Genomic DNA, 23,034 nt, shown 5'->3' with positions numbered 1-23,034 from the left:
CAAAATAATTATGCGAGTCTAGCTCCCCAAAAAGGGATTTCGTTTGTGTTTCTCCAGAGCCAGGCTCGCGAGATGTAGGCCTATCCTGCGAGCCTAGCTTAGCTAATAATAGTATTAACGTATAATTAATGAGTACTACCTTATATTAGTATATTTTAAATTAAATTAATGTTTAATATGATAAATTAAGTACTATATAGTGTATTTATGTAAAATAAATATTATGTTAACACTTATTTTTTATTTTAATCTTATACAACATATATTTATACGGGTAACCAAACACAACATCTTCTCAGCCAGCTAAACATATATAACCAAATAAATAAATAGCACTGCATATACACATCTAACTTACTAATAGGAGACAAACTAGAACTATGCGGGCAACAACCGGACCTAAGGCACGGCTTGGCTCTGCTTGCATGATGTTGTACAACAACACACTATCACACTTAATTGTATGTCATGCTTTTCTTCGTTTCCAGAAGATAATTTCTCAGCAATAGTATTCCGTAATACTCTATTTGTTTTAAAATAGATGAAATTTTAGTCTTTTCTACAATGTTCAAAATATACGATGTTATACGATTTTGATATAATTTTAGCTCAAGTTCTTCAATCTTACTCATTTATTAAGTAATTTACTTCTCAATACAAGTCATATTTCCTACACAATAAATAATATTAAAAAAAGGTAAGATGATCATTTTATCTTTCATCTTAATACTTATATTCAACTTAAAACATCATCTATTTTAAGATAGAGAGAGTATTAATTACAACCCCGTTTAGATTTCGCCAAGATTACACTATACCCGATGGATTTTTTAAATATATGTCAGAACGTACACAAATCACTCACATCTTACACATACCCAACATACATGTATGCACACCTTAAACACACTCCTGACTGATTCTCGCCAACGTACACATATGTGCGTACCCCTAACAACTAGAAAAGCCCCGATAAAACGAACTCATATGGGCATCGAGTGAGGCACACGCTCTTGCCATCGCCCTACACGCACGTCCTCATACCCGGTGGAATTCTTGCGGTCCGAACTAAGCCTGTCGATTTCCGCACTTACCGAACGGGTGATATGAAACATGGGTGACTGGAATTGAAAGACTGTCTTGGATTCCACTGCTCCAAATCGAGTGGAGCATTTATAATTCCTTAAAAAAAAAACCCAGGATTGATTGTCTTCTTGTCTTGGATTACTAAAGTCGCTGCTACATGCAAACAGGCAATCAAGCCTGGGTCTTGGTTAACAAGCGGCTATATCTATAACTATATTCTTTTCATTTAGTTCATTTTTCGATTCTATTTTTTATTCTTATTTCTTTTAGTTTCTTTTATCTATAACAGTTTTCTTTCGAAAAGAACCATGAAGTGAAACAAAAGAGAATTTCATCTGAAAGAAATGACTTTAAAAATTCTATTATAAAAAAAACTATAAAAAAAATTATTAGAGCATTAAAAAAACAAAAATTCGATCACGACAAGAATTTCGCAAGTGGTTTAACAATCTGTAACGTCAAGTGGTGCAAGGTGGCCGGACCCACCGGCTGCGTGCGTCCGTACGGAACACTTTAATAAACAGTACCGTACGGTCGCCCTCGAGCATGGCGTTGAACATGCATGTTGAATCCTAGCATGGGCGCATGGCAATCTGGCATTGTCCCTTCCTTTCATCCCATGCGCCAGCCGTACGTGTCACGGGCATGCACTCTGTTGAGGAAAACAAATAGTGTAGTACTCTGTGTGCGTATTTTTTGTTTGATCTTGAAGTTAAATTTTGACTAAATTTTTTTCACAAAATATATTATTATAACTATAAAACCTATATAATATGAATCATTTTAAATTATGAATCTAGTTATATAATTTTTATATACAAGATATTCTTATAATTTAATTAAATATTAATCAAAATATATAAAGTTTAATTTTTTCAAAAAAAAATGTGTATATTATTTCTGAACGGATTGAGTAATAGATGAGAAATTAAGCTACTGCTGCTACTCAGAGTCCTACGCTAGTACTGTAGGAGTGATCGATGCTCCATGTCGCACGGAGCTTCATCCGGTCATCCCTCTCTCACACACACTCTGAGAGAGAGAGAGAAGAACTGAGAGAGAGAGAGAGAGAGAGAGTGGAAGCAGGGACGGAGGGGTAGAATTGAGCAATTTGTTATTTGTTCGTACCGCAACTAATGAATGAATGGACGCGCGCCTCGAGTCTGGTTGACCCAACTCCGGCACAAACCCAACACACTGTACCTTAGGTGTAGGTGTTCTTTTAACCTTTTGGGGCCTCTTTGGTTCATGGATTTCCGTAGGATAAGTGTAGGATTCCAATTCCTTTAGAAATGGTTACTGTAGAGTCATTTGGTTTGTAAGAATGAGATGTAGGAAGAGTGGAGGGAGTTTTCCTTTGATGATGATTTTGGAGAAAATCCACAGGCAAGAAACAAGAAAATCACAAGAAATTGGTAATCGTACAAAATGAAGAAGAGAATGATGCACATCGGAATCGCACATGCTCGCCGCGCCGCTTGAGCTCACCGCCGCACGAGCTTGCCGCGCCGTTCAAGCGGCCGCCGCCCGCCCGCCCACGGACTGAGCGTGAGCGTGAGCGCGAGCTCAAGTTCCTCGCCGGCCGGCTGCTTACCGCGCAGCGCGAGCTCGATCTCGACCTCCTCTTCGGCCGCTCGCCCCGCCGCACAGCTCTCCTCGCTCCAGTCTCACACTCGCCGCTTGTGAATGGCTAGCATAGCCGGAAAAATGAATGGATAGGAATGAATGTCCCTGTAGCTTGGTTGTTTCCTATCATCATTTTTAGAAAAAATGGTATACAAGTAATTGACCTACAAAATAATGGTTAACCACAAAGATTTACCATTCACTCCCTATTTCTCTTGTAACCATTCCTGTGTTTTCCCTACAACTCATCCAAACGAGAATTACTATAGAATTTCTCTATTTTCCAATCCTTTGTTTTGCACAAGCATTCATATCATATACCTGTGTTTTTTCTATTCATGCGGTTTTACAATCCCGCGTTCCAAAGGAGGCCTTAATCCTTTTTTACCATGTGACATAGCAATCAATTTGTTCTTGTCCTTCTATCAGGTTTATACATCTTTGCTACTTTGTAACACACTCAAATATATGAATCAAACATATCCAACTTGGAAACACATGCAATGTAACAACACATAACACTACTTAATTCATACAACATGAGTTCCTGTCCCTAGGCTAGTTCAAGCTTCAAAATAGTATGCACATTAGGTTCTGGGAAGATATTTAGCTTAGTCGCACTACGTTAAAAAAAATAATCAATATCCCATGCTTTAGAATACGGTGTATAATAAGCATGCTACTGTTGCACAAGTTATGAACTCAAACCCACTAAATGATTCCTTTCGTAGAGCTTTAGTTGGTAACAGTTTTTGTTGCTTGGTATGAGTTGACAATAATTGCATCTATTCAACTAAGTGATCAGCACGGTACATTTCCTTGCAGCAGGATACATTTCGTTAGCCTTTACATCAGAATGGCATTTTTTTCTGTGCAATCGATGTATAGGGCTTTGATTAATAGTGGGGTTAGACCTAACAATAGTAGCATATGGGACCTTAAAACATGGCGTGGTATTAACCAAAGATAATCTTGCTAGAAAACAGTAAAAAGTTAGTCCTAAATGTTATTTTTGTAACTTGAATAAAACAGTACATCATCTATTTTTTTACTTTCCTTTTGCAAGATTTATTTGGCATGTGGTTCAAGTTTCTATTGGTCTTCATCCTCCATCTAGTGTCGACAATATGTTGGGCACATGGCTAAACGGGGTAGATGTCAAACTTAAGAAATAGATCCTCCTTGGAGCAAGTTCTATGTGTTGGGTACTTTGGTTAAGTCGCAATGATGTGGTCTTTCATAAAACAATAAACTTTTATGCAAGTAATTTTCAGAGCACCCACTGAATTTGCTTCTGGACTGTATTGCAAAAGGAGAACGAACGTTACCATACGATGGTTGCTTGCCACCTCATATAATCCACGGTCATGAAGATTTTCGCCAAGCATAGGTGGAAGTTTAGTAATAGAATATATGCTTCATAAGTTTTCTTCCATAACGTGCATTTTAGTAGGCGTATTGCAACTTGTTAGTGTGTTCGCTATTTGTTCAGATTTTGTAATAATAGACAGCTACATACACCTCTTTGTGCAGAGATTGGGATAATTTTTATTCCATTATCTTATAAAAAAGATTATGAAACCGGTTGGAGTTCAGTTTGCTCACAGTGATCTGATCAGTGGCTTTAAAGTGAGCCGGGGCCAAACAAACAGGTCCCTGCAGGCTTTTCCACGAGCATTGTTAACAAAGTGGCAGGAGAGCAGAGAGCGTGTGTGTGACCACACCACAATCCACAGGTGAGGTAAGAAATAATTGGCCTGGGTTGGACCATCTCAAGCTGGTGCTGGTTTTTTGGAGCAGTGCACAGCCATGTCTCCCCTGCCCCCGTGCACTTGGTCACGTTCAGCCATTGACACCACCACCTACATAAGTCCTCAAAACTAATTCATTGCCTAGGATGCATCAAACAAAACATGCAGTACAGATGTAGACATGCAGTGCTGTGTGATTGAAAACTCAGTACTCAAGTTGAAGAATGATTTCTCTGTCTCTCTCTCTCACACACACTGGAACTGTGGTTGATAACAAATACTCGTATATGATTTGTAAATTTTGGATTGATGTGTTGCTAACTGTGATGCAGAGAAAGGCCCAATGATGGGGAGGAGAAGAGCTTTTTTTATTTTTTCGATTACAAATTTAAATAAATAGATTTCTCATGAAAAAAATTGCAAAACTAGACGCCTACCGCCCTCGCAGGAGCAGTAAGAGCCTAACCGTCCCTGAAAGGGCAGTAAGCAGTTCCACAGACTCTTACCGCCCTTTTATAAGGCGGGTAGCTCACAACTCACTGAAGGGACGGTAAACTACAAAACATGAACATGATGAACAGTGCTTTAAAGTTCAATTTCACTACTATCTTTTTTATTTAAAATAGTGATATTCTGTTGCTCCAAAAATTCTAAAACTTTTTGTATATGTTCCATAATTCATGTGCAAGCCATTTTAATTGAATTCACCTAAAAATCCTGTGTAGAATTTGAACTAAAATTCTCCAAAAAAAAGACTACTTTTATAACTTCTAACAATTGTTAGAGCCTCAAATAAATTTCTAAAAATCTGGTAAAATTCACTAATATTCTTCTTATGTGATGTGATAATTTCTAAAATTATTTTCAGCCTTAGATTATATAGTAAAAAAGTGGATTCCTTTGTAATGCACCATTTATATGTATTTTTATAATTTCATGTGATATTCTTCTGTTAACTTAATTTGAATCCAAACATACATAAAACTAGTGCTAAAAAAAATTTTAGAAATTATCACATCACATAAGAAGAATATTAGTGAATTTTACCAGTTTTTTAGAAATTTATTTGAAGCCCTAACAATTGCTAGAAGTTATAAAAGTAGCCTTTTTTTTGAAAAATTTTAGTTTAAATTCTACACAGGATTTTTGGGTGAATTCAATTAAAATGGGTTGCACATGAATTATGGAATACGTACAAAAAGTTTTAGAATTTTTGGAGCAACAGAGAGGGTTGTAAACCTACCCGTCCCCATGAAAGAACGGTAAGAGTAGGTGGGACTGCTTATCGCTCTCTCAGGGGACGGTTAGGCCCTTACCGCCTCCTGAGAGGGCGGTAGGTGTCTAGTTTTGTAATTTTTTCACGAGAAATCTATTTATTTAAATTTTTAATAAAAAAAATATAAAAATAAAAAAAAACTCGGGAGGAGAAAGCTATGGGGAACAAAAAGGTAGGGGTCCAACTGCAATGGGCCTCTGCTCTTTCCCGCGCTGCTGTTCTTGAGGCTGCAAGAGAAAGCGAGGCAGTCCCCATCGTTCTCATCTGAGCACTCCAGTGCCTCTTCAGATTTCAGGACCCCCCACATCTCCATTGTTGTACGTCACTTTTGACCATTGGTCTCCTCTAACCCCCTCACCCCATCTAAGCATTAATGTCTCGTGTGGCGCCTACGTGGCATCCACATCGGCGCCTACATGTACTGTCATAGTGCGGTTCTACTTGAAAATTCGGAATTCTGACAAACTACTCATTCTGTAATATCCCCGTGAAAGTTTCAACGTTTTCAAGCTGGTATTGAGGTTATGATAGATGAGAAGTACCACGGACGCATCAGCGCGACAACCTTCTGATTTACAACGTATATCAGGTTCAGCTAACATAATTTCACCCAACGAATTCTGACATTTCAGACTAGCCCACTGAAATCAGAAACATTGACCAGAGAACTCTCTGATCAAAATTACCATCTTCCATCTCCATGGCTGCGAGATGAAGACTACAACATCGAGAGGCATATCGAACAATTTGCAGCGTCATTCTTCATGTAAAGTGAAGGTCAACGATCTGTTGAACATAAGCAGCCTCAGCCTGTCAGCTTCAGGATGCAGAATAAGGGGAAGCACCAAGGAACGCTTCCAGTGCTGCCAGATGATGTCTCAAGAAGCTGTATACAGATTCTGTGCTCACCGCGGCTACCCGAGCAACCATGCCGGTACCCTGCGCCAAGAAGAGATAGATGTTGGTGTCTCGTAAAAACCAAAACACACAAAATAGCTATGATTGTAACATAACAAGAAGATGGAGCAGCTGCAAACCGTGTGACCAAAAGGGCTGCAAGAGGCGATGAGTGGAGGCCTTTGGGGATGTAGGGATGATTGTGATCTCATTGCGTAGCGGCTTCCACCAGATGTGGGAGGGCGCAGTTGCACAGACATCAGCTTTCTTACTTCGTCTTGCATCTGATCTTGTATGTGCTTCAGCTTTGGCCTTCAAAGGAAAGTATGCCGTGAATAATGATATACAACATAGTCCGAACACAGGTAGTCAGGCTTTTCCACTAGGCACGCGCGGTAATCTAATATGGCCCTGATTTCCAGCAATTTAATTTGTTCTTGTCATGGGTTAGGGCCCAATGGGCCCTTTCGGCTGGCCTAACCTAGAGGCGGCGGCAGCCAGGGCTACACGGCGCTTGCTGCAATCTTTCACTCATTATTTAGAATGGGATCTTGTCCCGATGGCTACACGACTCTCATCGACAATGACATCAGCATCATTTTGGTGGCGCCCTGGTTTTGCAAGCTTGGTCCTATCATACGAGACTTTACTCGCCTAGCGATGAGTTTCCAGTGAGGCAACTATAGTGTCTTCTTCTACGGTATCGACACTGCACATCCGCCTGCTCCGCGGGCGCCTACACTGCCGCCAGTGCCACAGGAAGGCGCCCTCCGCTCCTCCCTCTCTATGGTAGGCGGTTTGTGCAAGGTCGACAGCGCCCTCCACATCTTCGCCCAACACATGGAGATTTTCAACGACATTCGTTGAGTTGTTTGCAGGGATCTTGAACTTGTGCATATTACGGCGCATATTCAGGAAGGTACTTGCGCTCGTGCTTGGATGTTTGTTGATGGTGCTATTTTATTTGATCATCGCTTCTATCTTTCGGCATCATCACCACTTCTGCACCGTTTGATTCAAGCTGTCATTGCAACTGTTGAGGAGTTCATGTGACATCTTACAGTTGGCATGCATATGCCATCATCAGTTAGCAAGCCTCTTTCTTTTTCGAAGTTCGTCCTTATGCTTTAGGAGATGCCCCGTGCTTCGGTGCCCAAGGGTGACTTGCTCTTTACGGATAACACCGGCTGTGAATTTCTTACTATTGCCCTTGTTTTCTTTGGTGTTTACCATACTCCTGGTTCTCCTACTCTCTCTCCCGTCAGCGATGCATATTCCAGGTTGTTGTTCGGTTACTTCTTGATCTAACCATCAACAAGCGGGTTGCGGTGGACACATTCATCTTCAACACCGACATTTGCCTACTTCGTCACAAGGATCTTCGTCACCAGTATTTTGATGCATCAAAGCCTAACGCCTCCCTCCAGCACAATGTGGGCATTTGACGCCACTTGGCGGCGGTGCTAGGAACCAAGAGTGCAGCGTGACGTTACACAACCCATGTCCCACCGTTTCATCATGAAGGGACATAATGGCGATGTGCGCTATGAGTTGACATTGTGCTTGGACAAGACAATTCGTAACTTGACATCTAATCTTGTTTTGGGTCAACTCCGCACTCACATATGGCGCAGGGAGGCTTCTCATCCACCACGGCAAGAGGAGGCAGTGGGTTGGAGTTTCAACATGGCAGCACAGGGCAAGGACGCATTGGATTTGAATGGAGATGTCATGGGTGGGGCCCAATGGGCCCCTTCAGCCAACCCAACCTAGAGGTGGCGGGGCCGTCACCGCCATGATGCCACCAGAGAGGGCACACACGCCCTAGGGCTGGCCGCTACCTTCCTTTTATCGTCAACATGAAGTCGCCGACAAGTTATCTTATTAAAGTAATTAGAGATAGGTCGGTTAGGAAAGTTTGTATTGTTTAGGTAGGATGGATCATATCTATAAGATTCCATCCTTAGGGGTTTCTTGGGTTTCAAATAACTTGCCTCTCTATATCTATATCGCGTGCGTTGCCCCCTACCCTTGCCCCAGCCACTGCTGCCCTGCCACCTGCACACGCCACCACCTTCCTCCTTGCCAGCAACCACGGGTCGCCGGCGACAGCTCCCTTTGCCTCGTCCTCTCAACCAATTTAGCTACAACCTACGCAATCCCCCTCCCACAAACCGTTGACTAGCACAGTTCCTGAAAGATCTGACAGATCCTAGACTAGCCCCTTCATATACTAATTACTACTCCCTCCGATCTCAAATATAAGTCCATTAGGACATCAACATGGTCTTCAATATGACACTTCAACTAATAATATCTATAAAAATATATTATTTCAACTAGAAAGAGTTATATTATGAATGCATTTTTCATGATGAATCTAGTAATATTAACCTTATGTTGTTAATCTATATGATTTTTTAGTTTTTAATGGTCAAAGCTAAAAATGTTTCACTTAGGACAAATCTAAATGGACTTATATTTGGGATTGGAGGGAGCAACGCTTATTCTGAATACAACAGTGAATTAGTAGGTGCAATACTACACGGCAACAATGCAAATATGTCTGTACAAGACAGGCAACTATAGACCGCTATACTGTTAAATTTGCATAAGACCATAATGATAAATGGAAACAAATAATGACATCTACACTGAACTGACTCATGCACATTCATCAGTGCAGTGCTGTCTTAAACTTATTCGTGTGATAACTTTTTAGTTTTCATATTTGTTTAGACAGGGCACAAGGGGAAATGTGTATGAGACGATGACCTTACCCCAGTAATACAACCATTGCGATCACATTGTATTCCTGCATCCGCTCAGCAATAGTAGAATTTGAGCCTTGTTCCAATAGAACCTGCTCATGCATAAAAAGGTTTAAGATGACGATATGTCAATAATTATCAACAATCTACAGAGGTGGATTGAAGCAATATCAAACATGCTAGGAGGAGAAGGTCGAGTCTTTACCGAGTCAATAAAGAGAGGCTGATCACCCAAGAAAATATGGTTGACACTCTTGTAGAATCTAAAATCCCATTTTTCTCCACTCTCATAACGACCACTTGTAAACCAATCTACAAGTACCAAGTTCGAATTGGCAAAGACTTGAAATACTTGCTTTTGGTAGTACTGAGCGGTCCGGAAACAGGTTACAGGGTCTGGAATAACAACAAGCAGAGCATCTTCTCCAACTCTGGCCTGCTGCATGTAATAAATGCTCGATCATGGTTTTTTCCTGTTTTGAGATTGAAGCACGCACTTAAGAAATTATTGTCCTTTTGTATATCAGTCTCATTCAATAAAGCATTACCTCTAGCAACTGCTCAGAACATTTTGAACCCACGGCCTTGTACACCTACAAAAGTACTTGCCAATCAGGAAATAAACAACAGTTTTGAAGGAAACTAGCCTTTCTGTTGACATTTTCGGTAATGGACTTGTTACACAAGTACTTGCTGATAAGGAAATAAACAACACATTTGAAGGAAACTAGTCTGATTGCCGCGTCTACGCGCGCCTGTTATTATTTTGCTGTGTAGAGCACGATAAAAGAAGACTAAAAAAATTAGGTTCACAAATTTTGTACATTTCAATATTTATTTATGAAATTATTAATGTTAAACACATTCAATTAATTATGGAGAAAACAATAGTACTTTTATGCATGCACATAGTTTTAACAAGTAGGTGGAAGTAATACTAACCTAAAAAAATTTGTTTCATATTTTTTTGAGTTTTAGATATTTTCCTTTGCATTTTAGTTTTTTAAGCCGATTTATTAATGTACTAATATTCATTTCGACATTTTTCTAGAATTTTCGAAAAAGAAAATTACATATATATGTATATACGTATACATGTATACCTATACGTATATATATGTATAATACATATATACGTATATGTACATGTGCATACATAGGGCCCACTGCTACAGTATCTACAGTACAGGGCCCTGAGAATTCAGGGATTCCAAATAGTTGACTAGCTTTTCAGTTGACACTTTCGTCAATGAACTTGTTACACAAGTACTTGTTGATCAGGAAATAGACAACAGATTTGAAGGAAGGAAACCAGCTTTTCAGTTGACATTTTCGACAACAGAACTTGTTAATGAATGACTACCAAAGCATGATAATGATTCAGCTAAAGGATTTCATAAAGTGCGAAAGGCTGGAGAAGGCTCCAAAATTAGCTAAGATCAGAGGTTCAGAGCTAAACAATCGTAGCAATAGAATGCTATCAAGTACTCCCTCCGTTCAAGAATGTAGGGTGTATTTTGTTTTGAAAAATTCATCAAACATAAACTTTGACCGTTAATTTTTTTCTTATAATATGTTGTCAGTTGCTATAAAATCAACATCATACTAAAAGTACTTTGAAATACAAATCTATTGAAACAAAGTTTATATACTAAACATGCATATAATCAAATTTTGTACACTAAACATGCATATAATTTAACTAATTGCTGGTCAAAACTTATAAAGTTTGGCTTTTTCAAAACAAAATACGCCTTACGTTATTAAATGGAGGGAGTAGAGAATTTCTATGTTGAAGTAAAAAAAAAACAAGGTTCACAGTAGAAGGACCCCTTTTGAGTTTTGTCCAACCTAGAGCAGAGCCCCAAAATCTGGAGAGTTCATGTCCTAGTTTGTAGTGTTGAACATTGTGATGAACAGATTCTACAATCAGCAGAGGAAGATTTGTCGAAGCAGTGCAATTTGTTATATTCCACTCCCAATGCAGATGCAGGTTGTAGTGAGCACTGGAGGACTTGTTTAGTTTGCCTTATCGTACACTCCACGCAGCACATACTACGAGCGTAGCAACAAGTACCCAACAATTGACAACTGGAAAGGGTTAAACAGAGTAGAATAGCAGAAGGCAGGCAAACATACCTTGGTGGAGGACTGCGTGGTGATCGCCACCGTGCAGCCGTCGCCGACGCTGACCGTGCACGAGATCGTGTCCCCCTGCAAGGGCGCGCACAAAACCCAGGACTGAGGATAATACTTGCCTGTTCTGTAGTGATAAAGAGTCTATGCATCACCTGTGTTTTGATTGTGTGGTTGCTAGAGCTATGTGGCATGAGATATCAGAAATAGTAGATTTACATATAGGGAGTGACTATGAGTCTGTAGCTAACCTCTGGTTAGATAATAAGAAATTTGTAGTGATTAATATGCTGAGTGCAGCTGCCATGTGGGGGCTGTGGAAACTAAGGAACAGCTTACGTTTTCAGAATGTGCCATGGAAAAGTATGCTGATGATCTGGCGCAAGGTCGTCCCCATGTTCAAGAGCTGGAAGGTATTGTGCCATACGAGATACCTTTCATCTTTCGAGCAAGTGCGGTGCAAACCGGAGGAACTTCTGTCAAAACCGGAAAGGATTCAACGAAGATGGGGCAAGATGTGAAGTTTCAGAGCACGGGACCGATGCTTAAGCCTTGCCGGAATGGTGAAAGCGGTGATATGTAATAGGGATTCCATAGTTGATGAGCTTTCAAGTAGTTTGGGAGTGTTTTTCATCGGAAGTCTCTTGCCGTTTTGATACATTTCCTAATGCAATGGTGACTGGGGCTTGCTCCCTAGAACCCTAGAAAAGAAATCAGGTACAGCAACCACCTCACTCACAAGTACGTGCAGTTTCGCAAGGGCGCCAGGGGGAGAGAAGAGAGATAAAGGAGGAGAGGGCTCACGGAGACGATGCCGCCGCCGTAGGTGAGGGCGTAGAGCCAGACGGCGTCGCAGGAGGCGGGCCCCACCTTGGAGGGGGCGATGAGCTTGAGCGGGTACCTGGCGAAGCACTGGGTCAGCGCCGACCTCCCCCGCACCTTCTCCACCCGCACCGCCCCCGTCGCCGCCGCATCCATCGCCCGGCTGACTTCCGAGTCCCCGCCCGGTGGTTGACTTTGTTTCGCCCGCCGCAGATGGGGTCAACTCGCTCGCTCAGCCGCCGCAATCATTCGGAATCAGCAAAGCAAACCCAGTCCAGGCAGCTGCGGCCCGTCCGGTCCAACAGGCTAACGGGCCACGACAGGCAGGCCGGACGCGAGTTGCACTCGGTTCTATGGAAAGGCTCGGAGACAGGCCGTTACGGGCCATTTGGGCCCATAACCGGTTGTATAAGCAAATTGATTAAAATCATATTTATTCAAAAGAAAAATATTTGATTTATTATATCTATCTGAATAGATTAAATTAAGTTTCTATTTAATTGAGTAAATAGAAGGTCGTATAAACGAATACTAGATTTACGATTGTGATGAGTTACTTGGATTTTATGATTCTAACAAATAGATCCGTCTACATAAACGAATGCAGAACTCATATCTATCGAATTAGACTACGGACTAAAATATTGTAGTATATTTATATTCATCAAGACATGTTATATTAGTGAATACAGATAGCTAAATTTTTTTTTTTTTAGATTGCACGCATCCACTCGGCCAGCACCGAGAGAACCAAACCCACCTTGGTTCACCGCCCAGGCCAGTTCCGTGGTCGGCGTGCAACCGGCTCCTTTCCGACCGCCCACCACCTCGCCGCGATCCCATCACAATTCAATTCAGAGCAGCCACCTTATCCGTCTCGCTCTCCCCCCACTGTGACTCTGCCACTGTCCAGTCACCACACTCCACTCCACCTGCTGTGCCACTGCCACCGCTCGCGACTCCCCGCGCCATGGCCTCGACCGCGTCCTCCACCTCCGCCACGCTGCTCCCGAGGCCAGTCGCTGGCTCGCCGCGTCACGGCCCCGCCTCCTCCTCCGCGTCTCACAGCCACAGGAGGCGCCTCCTCGCCGTCAGGTACGCGCGGCCACGGAACTAGCCTCGCCTCCTCGCTCCCCCGGCACTCGCGTGGGTGGGTGGATGGATGGATTGGATGCCCAGTTGAGGTGCCCACCAGGTGTTCGTCCTGTTGCCTCTGCACCGTGCGACAGAATCGTGCGAACGGAGTGCATCTCAGGACTGCAGTGGGCGTGATGTGCAGTTCAATTCGCGAGTTAGTCTGGTGTAATCACTATTCACTAGGCTGATTCTGTGGCTGCCTCGGTTGTGCGCGGCGGTGCAGGTGCCAGTCGACCAGCGTCGACAAGCAGGATCCCAAGCCGAAGCAGCGGAGCTTGCTCGACAGCGCCAGCAACCTGCTCACCAACCTGCTCAGCGGCGGCAGCCTCGGGGCCATGCCCGTCGCCGAGGGCGCCGTCACCGATCTCTTCGGCAAGCCCCTCTTCTTCTCGCTCTATAGTTGGTTCCTCGAGGTGTGCGCGTCCCTTCCATCCCACTCCCACGCATTATCATCAGTGCATTTTTAATGCCACATATACTCTGTTCTCCACTTACCTGGAACCATACAGGAAACCCAAGAGAAAACAATGTGGAAAAGCTTGGGCAGCACTGACGTTTTATGGTTTCTTTGCAGCATGGCTCTGTCTACAAGCTTGCTTTTGGACCAAAATCATTCGTTGTTGTCTCTGATCCCATTGTTGCTAGACACATCCTCCGGGAAAATGCTTTCTGTTATGATAAGGTATGTCATGTAGCATATACTATTTGGCTCTATAGATTATTATAAACTCTAGATCAATTGCGACCATAGTTTCCTGACGCCCATGATGGCTGCCAGCTTATTTATAGCATTGGTTGCTTCCCCACAACTGAATTTTGCATATATCATTACATATCGTGGACGATGCTTCTGAATAACTGGTTTTGGGTTCCTTTCTTACATAGTATTTCTGTACTTGAAATCAGGGAGTTCTTGCTGAAATTTTAAAACCAATTATGGGGAAGGGTCTTATACCTGCTGACCTTGATACTTGGAAGCAAAGGAGAAAAGGTTGGATCTTAAATCATAAATTATATGCCTGGAAGTTTTTCTTGCTAAACTGCATATGCCCGGAAGTTTTTCTTGCTAAACTGCATATGCCTAAGATGGGAGCTTCAGGCATGCAAATTGGTCCTAGAGTTTCTTTGAAATGTGAATCAACTAGCATGTTTTTGCTATATTTTGAAACTCTTTGTACTAATTGCCTTTTTATGTGGCAATCGACCAATATAATCAGACTGTTTCAGAGCTATGTTGAACTTTATGTTTGCATTCCTGATGCTAAACCTTACCCAGACCCTGTGTTGTGCAGTCATAACACCTGGGTTCCATGCCTTATTCATAGAAGCTATGGTGAGAATATTTACCAAATGTTCAGAGAGAACAATATTAAAGCTTGAAGAGCTTACTGAAAGTGAAGACCGTGTACAAAAATCAGCCATAGTGGACCTTGAAGCTGAGTTCTCCAATTTGGCACTCGATATAATTGGCTTGGGCGTCTTCAATTATGATTTTGACTCAGTTACTAAGGAATCTCCTGTAATAAAGGTTGGTTCAATATCGTATCTCATGTCTAATATCTGATGGTTATTTTGTGCATAGGATGTGCTGTAGATGCTAGTATAGAGAGATAACAGAAGGATATCCATATTGCATTTCTACCATGATTAGATATGAATCATGCTTGTCTGCTATTTCTCTCTTCCCTTCTTTGAAGATTTTGTATTCTTTTGTGCAGGCAGTATATGGAACTCTTTTCGAAGCTGAGCACCGATCCACATTTTACATCCCCTACTGGAATCTTCCCTTGGCTAAATGGATAGTTCCAAGGCAGCGCAAGTTCCATAGTGACCTCAAGGTCATCAATGACTGCCTTGATAATCTTATAAAAAATGCAAAAGAGACAAGACAGGTTTGTGCCAACAGAATGTCTATTCATACACCATGGTAGCATTTTAAGGATCTTGAAGTAGTTTTGATGCCATTGCGACACAGGAAGCTGATGTGGAAAAGCTACAGCAAAGGGACTACTCATCTTTGAAGGTTGGCTGCTAATCCTCCTTTTATTGGTTCATTCTGGTACCACCAGTTTGTGTTTGTGAACCTCGGGGGAGTTTCTGTGACAATGGCCCACATTTGTGCCATTATGCTTGTAGGATGTCAGCTTGCTGAGGTTCCTTGTTGACATGCGAGGAGCTGATGTTGACGATTGCCAGGTAAATTGCCAAGTATTTTCTTGCAAGAACAGATATTTTGAAAGTTGTATATTATGCTGTTTATTTCTTCCTGTACACAGCAAATCAAGTTGATAAACTTCATGGTTTGTGACAGCTTCGGGATGATCTTATGACAATGCTTATAGCTGGACATGAAACAACTGCTGCTGTTCTGACCTGGTCTATTTTTCTACTAGCCCAGGTACACAATGTTGTCATAGAATGCACATATTAACGATATAGATGTAACTTTTCTAGTTGGTTTGAATGTCATATGATCATACCAAACTGTGATGCAGAACCCTACCAAGATGAGAAAAGCTCAGGCAGAGGTTGATTCTGTACTCAGCAATGGGGCCATTACCGTGGAACGTCTCAAGAAAATGGAGTATGTTACTAATGCTATCAGTCTTTTGAATTGAACAATGATTTTATTCTTCTTTATGCTATTTCTTGAGAGATAAGTTTTTCTCTCTCTCTCGAACACGCAGGATAACTGCGCGTTATTGTATTAAGAAGAAAGATTGACCCAGTTTATAAGGGAAACCGGATCCGAAAACCTTAACAAGCATAACATTACAACCCGCGAAGCCTAGCTCGCACGTAAGTCACAGAAAGAAAGAAGGAAACCCCCCAAGCCCCTAAGCAGTCGGACAACAAAGGTCTGGCAAAGCATAATACAACTCGTCACACATACAATAGCATGACGCCATACAACCGGACCAAGCAGTATATCTGAACAACCCGCGGCACCCACACCAAGCAACAACATCCCGCAAGCAACCGTGCCCAGCTAGCACCTCAACCAGAACCCCAACAGGCGGAGCCCTGCTTCAACGCCTGACTACCAACTCGGATGACGACTCCACGCCAAACCACAAGCACAACAGACGGGGCCCTAGGACGTCGAAGTACAACCACTGACATGAAGAGATGAAAGATGGTGGGAAGACCAGGCGAACAGGAGAATGAACAACAACAAAGTGTGTCAAGCAAAGGGGTGTTGCTAGATGTAACGCCAAGGAACAGAGGGACTCTCCGAAATGACGCCTTCAGGAAGGAAGCAACAGGAATCGCCGTCGCTCGTCCGGAAAGCCGGACAGGGTTTTCACCCGGAGAGAACCCGTGGGGAAGCTTCGACACGACGCCTCCAGGAGGTAATGAAGCCTACGAGCGCCATCGTCGTCGGCAATGATGCCTATCAGAGCTTTCACTCGAACCCCCTTCCCTACCACGGCGCGATGCAGTGAACCCCGGGCTCAAAGGATTGGCCGGACCAAGCACCAACAAGAAAACTAGCAGCACACAGTAGAGGAGCACAAAGGCCCTAGCGACACACCCACAAGCCGAGGAGACCGAATGGCGCATTAGGGCAAAGCAGAGCAACAATCGGCCAAAAGACAGGACCGACCGAAGGCCACCAGGTGCAGACCCATGGCTGGCCGGCCGAAGGCCACCAGGACGGCCTCCCCATGGTCGGCCAAAGCAGACCCATGGAGGCAATGGAGCAGACCCACGGCCGGCCAAAGGCCACCAAGAGAAGCAAATCCATGGCCGATCAGCAACTAGTTTGAACCTTATATGTCATATTCATGCAAGATCAGCAACTAGTTTGAACCTTATATGTCATCTCAATGTAGCAGTTTGTTCCCACTCCACACTCTACAATTAGATCTAAGCCTATGATCCAGCTTTATTAGAAAGCCAAACTAATTACTGCCACTCTATTTAGCATGGTTAGTAGTTACTACCCTGGCATCAAACTTCTCTGGAATTACTAACATTATTTATGTATCACAAAATGTTTTTCCCTTTCACATGCAACATTTACATCATCCTCTAGGTACATAAAGTCGATCATTGTTGAGTCTCTTCGCTTGTATCCTCAGCCACCATTATTAATCAGGCGTTCTCTCCGACCAGACAAATTACCAGGTACTATTTTCTGTAATGTCTATAGTTCTCTCCCCAACAATCCAACAACAACAACAACAAAGTCTTTTAGTCCCAAGCAAGTTGGGGTAGGCTAGGGATGAAACCCACTAGATCCAAATAAAAAGATGATGAGAAAAAGAAAAAGGTACTAATAATAGTAAATGTAGTAACAGTGATGGTTAATGGTTACTGGGCAATCAGGCAGCCACATGGCAGATATTGTGAAGGGCATGTCATCAGCACAGGAATACAGATAATGATATTTATATCTTCTTTCATAAAGGAAGCTAACAATGTAACATTCAACTTATGAAAAGTGTAGACCTGAAACTGTCCACTTATTGTGAAACTTGTCGCTGTTGTCACTCATCTTTCAAAAATGCATGGACATAAGTTTTTGGGCTTGAGGTTCTAATCGAAATTTCTCTGTGTGGAAGTTGTTTAGATTCATTGCACGCTTGGATAGCACCACCTAGGTAGGCGGAAGTGATCACATTTTTTTAACTGCGCTCTTATCCTATATATAGCATGCTTTGTAGTTAGTTCTCAACCTCTGTTCAGATCATTTGCATCTCCCATTTCACTAGATACATCCCACTAGTGTGATGCTTTTTGCAACTTCCCATATTTTGCAGTGAATTAGTTCACTGACAGGAAGGGTACCTTGTCTTCATTGATGCATGCCTTGCAATTCCCTGCTGACCATCACAAGTCTATTTTTCCAGGTGGGTACAATGGAGCAAAAGAGGGATATGAAATACCAGCTGGGACTGACATATTTGTTTCGGTGAGTTGGAATTCTTACTAATATCTGTAGCATGGATACTAGCATAAATGCTAAGTAGCAGAAAACTGTTAAGGTTTGTGTAGCATAGATGACTATAAATATTATTCCGTTAATTATGGTTAAATCCATTTCATTGCTCTGCTTATGGTAAATTATGGCACTGCAGATATACAACCTCCACAGATCCCCGTATTTTTGGGATCGGCCAAATGAGTTTGAACCAGAGAGATTTAGCGTTCCAAAGAAAGACGAGAGCATAGAAGGGTGGTCTGGTTTTGATCCTGACCGGAGTCCTGGTGCAATGTACCCCAATGAGGTCTGCTTGAACAATACTCTCGTCATTCTATCCATTACTCCATAAATTTGTTTCCAATAAGAATTAGTGACATATGAAGTTGCTCTTTTACCAGATTATAGCAGACTTTGCTTTCCTTCCGTTTGGTGGAGGACCCCGCAAATGCGTGGGAGACCAATTCGCACTCCTGGAGTCGACAGTAGCTTTGGCCCTGCTGCTGCGGAAGTTTGATGTGGAGCTGAGAGGGTCGCCCGATGAAGTCGAGATGGTGACAGGTGCCACAATTCACACGAAGAACGGGTTGTGGTGCAGAGTGAGGAGGAGGACTTGATCAAACATAGCTTTGCACCAAAAAAGTAGCTCTCATTCTTGACTTCTGATACTCTTTAGCAGCTACAACAAACAGCTCCATGAACAGCGAATGAGAATCATGTACATGGTAACAGCTCTTGTAGCATTAGGGGCACCAAATCCACCCTGATATCTATCTTTGACATCTAGGTGCATGCATGCTCCTAACCAAACTTGTACATTTCATGCCAACCAAATTGATGAGACAATACTGATAGCGTAAGTTGCTGTATGTCTCGCTGAGGTGTCCGGTTTCTTCTAAACTCAGATAACCTGATCTGTGCTGTGGCAGCATTCCATTGGACACCTCTGATCATGGAAGCAAGTTAGGTTCCAGTCATGTGTTTGCTTGGCAGGTAGTGGTTCCATCATCACCCTGTGCATCAAAGTTAGGGTGTGCAAGATCTGGACCTTGCTTGGTTCTCAATCTCACATGAGTTGTTGTGTGTAGCTGTGCCGTGTTGCAGCGGGATGCATGCAGTGCAGGGAACAAAAAGCCCACAGGAATAAACAACCAGATCTGACGAATGCGATGGGTAAGCAGGTTATTAACCCTGAGTTCTTTCCACGGATGTCGTAATGTCGTATGTACGTGCTTTAATTACTATTATTCTAGCATACTATGTGTGTGCTTTTGACGGAGAAAAATCTTTGGGGTTGAACTGGAATTTTTGCTTGGTTATAGGCGCTTGATTTCAACCAAAACCGCACGTTTCTGCGACCTTTTGCGGTCAGCAAATTCGCTGTCGTACGAGCTGTATATATTGGGTAACGACGATCGAGTCCATTTAAACAAATCGGCAAGGACAACGAAAGCCCAGCCACATCTCTACTCATTCAGGTACGTCGTAAAAAAGAGATGCTCTCCGGGGAAAAAAAGTCATCTTTGCTCTCGTCTCATCAGATGCTTAAACCCAGTAACTCTCGAATTAACCTAGCTGTGGCAAGCAACAGCCAAGTTTTGTTCATGTAACCGGCCTCGAATGTTTGTGTTCGTAAAGCTCTCTTTCCGGCTTAATTGAACGGCAGAGCTCCTGTTTTAATTTTCAAAAAAAAAGGGCCAAGATTTGTTCCTTTGACCTTGGTTACTTCTTTTCCTCCCTTTTTGCGAGGATTGAGTTTGACCTGTATATGCATGGTGCTCGTTGTCACCTAATTGAGGATCCTTTGACATTGGAGAGAAACTTCTAGAAAGAGTTAATATTAGATGTATGATCGAATCGTGGAAATTAGTGCTGCCGCCCTAGAATGACTAGAATTTTCAACAGCATATGCTACTTTGAATTTCCTTTTGGACTCGTCGGATATGCTAAATATGAAGGAAAAATATTTCTTTGAGGGTTAATATAGATTATATGCATTTGTTTTATAAATTCGATTTGACACTAGTTATCTGAAGGATGAGGCGAGCAAAATATCGATTTGCATGCGACCTTTTTTTAGGGTTGAAGGATTTGTAATCCTCAGATATCTATTAAATTTTACCAAATTAAAAGGGCGAGGTGGGGTGTAGAAATGGCAAAGCGACATGGTAAGGATGTGATCTTGACTTGCCGCGGTGACTAAAGGTATCATACACAGAGATGAAAGCTGGTAACATGGCGCTAGGAAAGGCGAAAACACTAGGAAAGTTCTCGTGTATGATGTAGACAGCACAGAAGTAAAACTTTAAGCTTTAGCAGATCATAATGTAGTTCCTTACAGTTTTACTTGATGGCACATATTTGGTCACAAGCAGCATAATGTTCTTGTGAATCTGTTAGGGATGATTTCTCGTCCTCCTTCATATGGCAAGTCAAATTCTACCGGTCGCTGAACACTGATGGGTGTTGCAGTGGTGTTTCAGAAAATGCAGACGAAGGCTATGGCGGACCTTCGGTCGGAGCCCGAAGGTTGGCCTGCAACCTCCATCCGCGCAGGCGAAGGCCACGGCGGACCTTCTGTTGGAGCCCGAAGGTAGGTCTGCGACCCCTGCCGCCCACGTAGGCGAAGGCTGCAGCAGGCCTTTGGTCGGAAGCCGATGGTTGACTGGCAATTTCGCTCACCGGAGGGGGCGAGGGTACTGTCGTGTCCTTGGCCAGAGACCGAAGGTCGAACCACGGCGCCGGAGTCATGAGACTGGCTGAAGATCATAAATGTACGTCGAGACCCACTTAACTGTCCAGGACACACTTGTAATTATGCAGATGTACTTGATTGTACCATAATACTCTCGAATATACCGGGAATGTGAAAGTTGAAAGAGTTAAACTGTAAATTCTAGCGTTAGGTAGTTGGATACGGACTATAAATAGTGCTATACTGTACCTGAAGTGACGAGAGAAATCAAGATTATTTACGCATAACACGTGTCATACCCTGAAGTCTTCGGTTTTTCTCTAAAACGAATGCCTTCTCTAGTTGGGGTTAGCGGTTCCAACAGAATCTTTACTGACTAATTCTACCATTTAAAGATTATGAGTTGCTAGGGCAAGTTTAAATAAAGAGTGACTTGTGACTAATTCTCCTGTAGAGTTGAAGTGTTCAAATTCTCGCGAGTGAAGCAATGGTTCCATTAGACGCGATTGCATGAGGTATACACTGCTATCTTGTGAAAGAACACAAGAACGCTTGGGAGGAACTAGGTAATTTTTCGAAGAAAAAATACACTCAAATTTGAGCGAAGGGAACCTCCCACCATATGAGCCAGACTTTGTTCCTACGCAACTTTCCTGAATAAATCCTCTCTTTCTAACTTTGGATGTTAATCAGGCGTGTTGGTACAATAACAATTCATACTTACCTAACATGATTCCGTACCAGCAATATGTGGAGATGAAAAACTTTTTTAAACACAAGGCTCTCAAAATTTTTTTGTGTTACCAAATCCTCACCAATTAGAATTGTAAGCGGATTTATCTATCTTTGGCAACCACCTCACTTCTGCTTGAACCAAAATCATGAATGCACCCATATAGATGTGTGTGAATGTAAGTGTGATGAGCATTGTATGCATCCGACTTATACTAAAATGGATCATTGATGTTATAAGAACTACAGAGAAGTTGGGTGGTTAGGTATCATCTCATCTGGATTCTAAATAGAGTCCACAGGCCAATCAACCGTTGAAAGGTCAACGTCCTGGTGGAGCCCGGTCCACACCAAATCCTAACCAAACCCTATCCTTTCCTCATCCTCTCTTTATTATCCTAAAACTCACATGTGGTAAAACAGTCATCATGACAGGTAATACTCTATTGCCAATGGTTAACAGGTCATTTTCTTAGTCTGAACACCAGTACATGAAACTTGTACTTCCTCTTTAGTATTTGAAAGCACCAAAATGTACTATTTTCAAGTACATCATGTGAAGCCATTAGTCATTTAGTTGTGCCTTGGAGGTGGCTTCCTAACTTTCAGTAAGTTTCAGGTCAGTAAAAAGAATTACCACCCAAGTTTCCAATTGTGTGCAGTGAACAGTTCCTTACGTTATAGATGTAAAGATGATCATGAATGCAAGACAAAGCTGACATTTACAATGTTTTATGATGATTCTCATGTGAAATCATGGGAGCAAAGTTCCTTGCCGAGGAAACATACCTTTCCAGACCTTCACGTGAGAACATGCGTGTGCCGCTATTGTCGTCGACAAAGATACAGAGGAAACAAAAGTCCCCAAACGTACCTGTCGCTACAGGGAAGCCAAACCCTACCTGAGACGATATAATCTAGTAGGGAATTTTATTTGGTGATTAAACTTTCTTAACTAAATAGATCTATAAAGAGGTGATGCCCACTTTGTCACTGCGAGAGCGCTGGTGAGGGAGAAAGAGGTGGACCACGGATGGTGGCAGCGGGAAGAGCCCTAGTAAGTTGTTATGTGAGATCACGGGTACCACCTAAGTTTCCATCGCGTATAATGAATAATTTGCTATCTTCTAAATGTAAAAGATAATCATGATAACTCACAGGTGAAATTTTGTAGACAT

General features: G+C 42.4%; 2 protein-coding genes across 6 annotated transcripts; one reads left to right on the top strand and one right to left on the bottom strand.

The window, feature by feature from the left end:
* Nucleotides 1-6,227: 6,227 nt before the first annotated feature.
* Nucleotides 6,228-12,594, bottom strand: LOC133922591 (urease accessory protein D-like). 5 transcript variants are annotated; one of them, XM_062367974.1, is made up of 7 exons: nucleotides 12,348-12,593; nucleotides 11,547-11,621; nucleotides 9,956-10,000; nucleotides 9,613-9,846; nucleotides 9,417-9,499; nucleotides 6,777-6,948; nucleotides 6,228-6,678 (listed from the first exon to the last, which is right to left on the bottom strand). In XM_062367974.1, the coding sequence occupies exons 1-7, from the start codon at nucleotides 12,519-12,521 to the stop codon at nucleotides 6,559-6,561; spliced, it is 903 nt and encodes a 300-aa protein (XP_062223958.1). In that variant the 5' UTR covers nucleotides 12,522-12,593; the 3' UTR covers nucleotides 6,228-6,558. The 5 variants fall into 5 exon arrangements, with proteins under 5 accessions (XP_062223958.1, XP_062223959.1, XP_062223962.1 ...); XM_062367975.1 differs by having other exon boundaries at nucleotides 9,613-9,843; XM_062367978.1 differs by lacking the exon at nucleotides 6,777-6,948 and having other exon boundaries at nucleotides 12,348-12,594.
* Nucleotides 12,595-13,130: 536 nt separating this feature from the next.
* Nucleotides 13,131-19,303, top strand: LOC133922590 (cytochrome P450 97B2, chloroplastic-like). The gene is made up of 14 exons (XM_062367973.1): nucleotides 13,131-13,460; nucleotides 13,726-13,915; nucleotides 14,077-14,184; nucleotides 14,409-14,493; nucleotides 14,795-15,030; nucleotides 15,221-15,394; nucleotides 15,478-15,525; nucleotides 15,639-15,698; nucleotides 15,814-15,900; nucleotides 15,998-16,086; nucleotides 17,542-17,633; nucleotides 18,359-18,420; nucleotides 18,587-18,736; nucleotides 18,831-19,303. The coding sequence occupies exons 1-14, from the start codon at nucleotides 13,336-13,338 to the stop codon at nucleotides 19,044-19,046; spliced, it is 1,722 nt and encodes a 573-aa protein (XP_062223957.1). The 5' UTR covers nucleotides 13,131-13,335; the 3' UTR covers nucleotides 19,047-19,303.
* Nucleotides 19,304-23,034: the final 3,731 nt, after the last annotated feature.

Source organism: Phragmites australis, chromosome 6 (genome assembly GCF_958298935.1).
Source record: "Phragmites australis chromosome 6, lpPhrAust1.1, whole genome shotgun sequence".
Taxonomy (NCBI): Eukaryota; Viridiplantae; Streptophyta; class Magnoliopsida; order Poales; family Poaceae; genus Phragmites; species Phragmites australis.
Note: the sequence above shows the minus strand (reverse complement) of the source record. Positions and strands in the feature narration are given on the sequence as shown.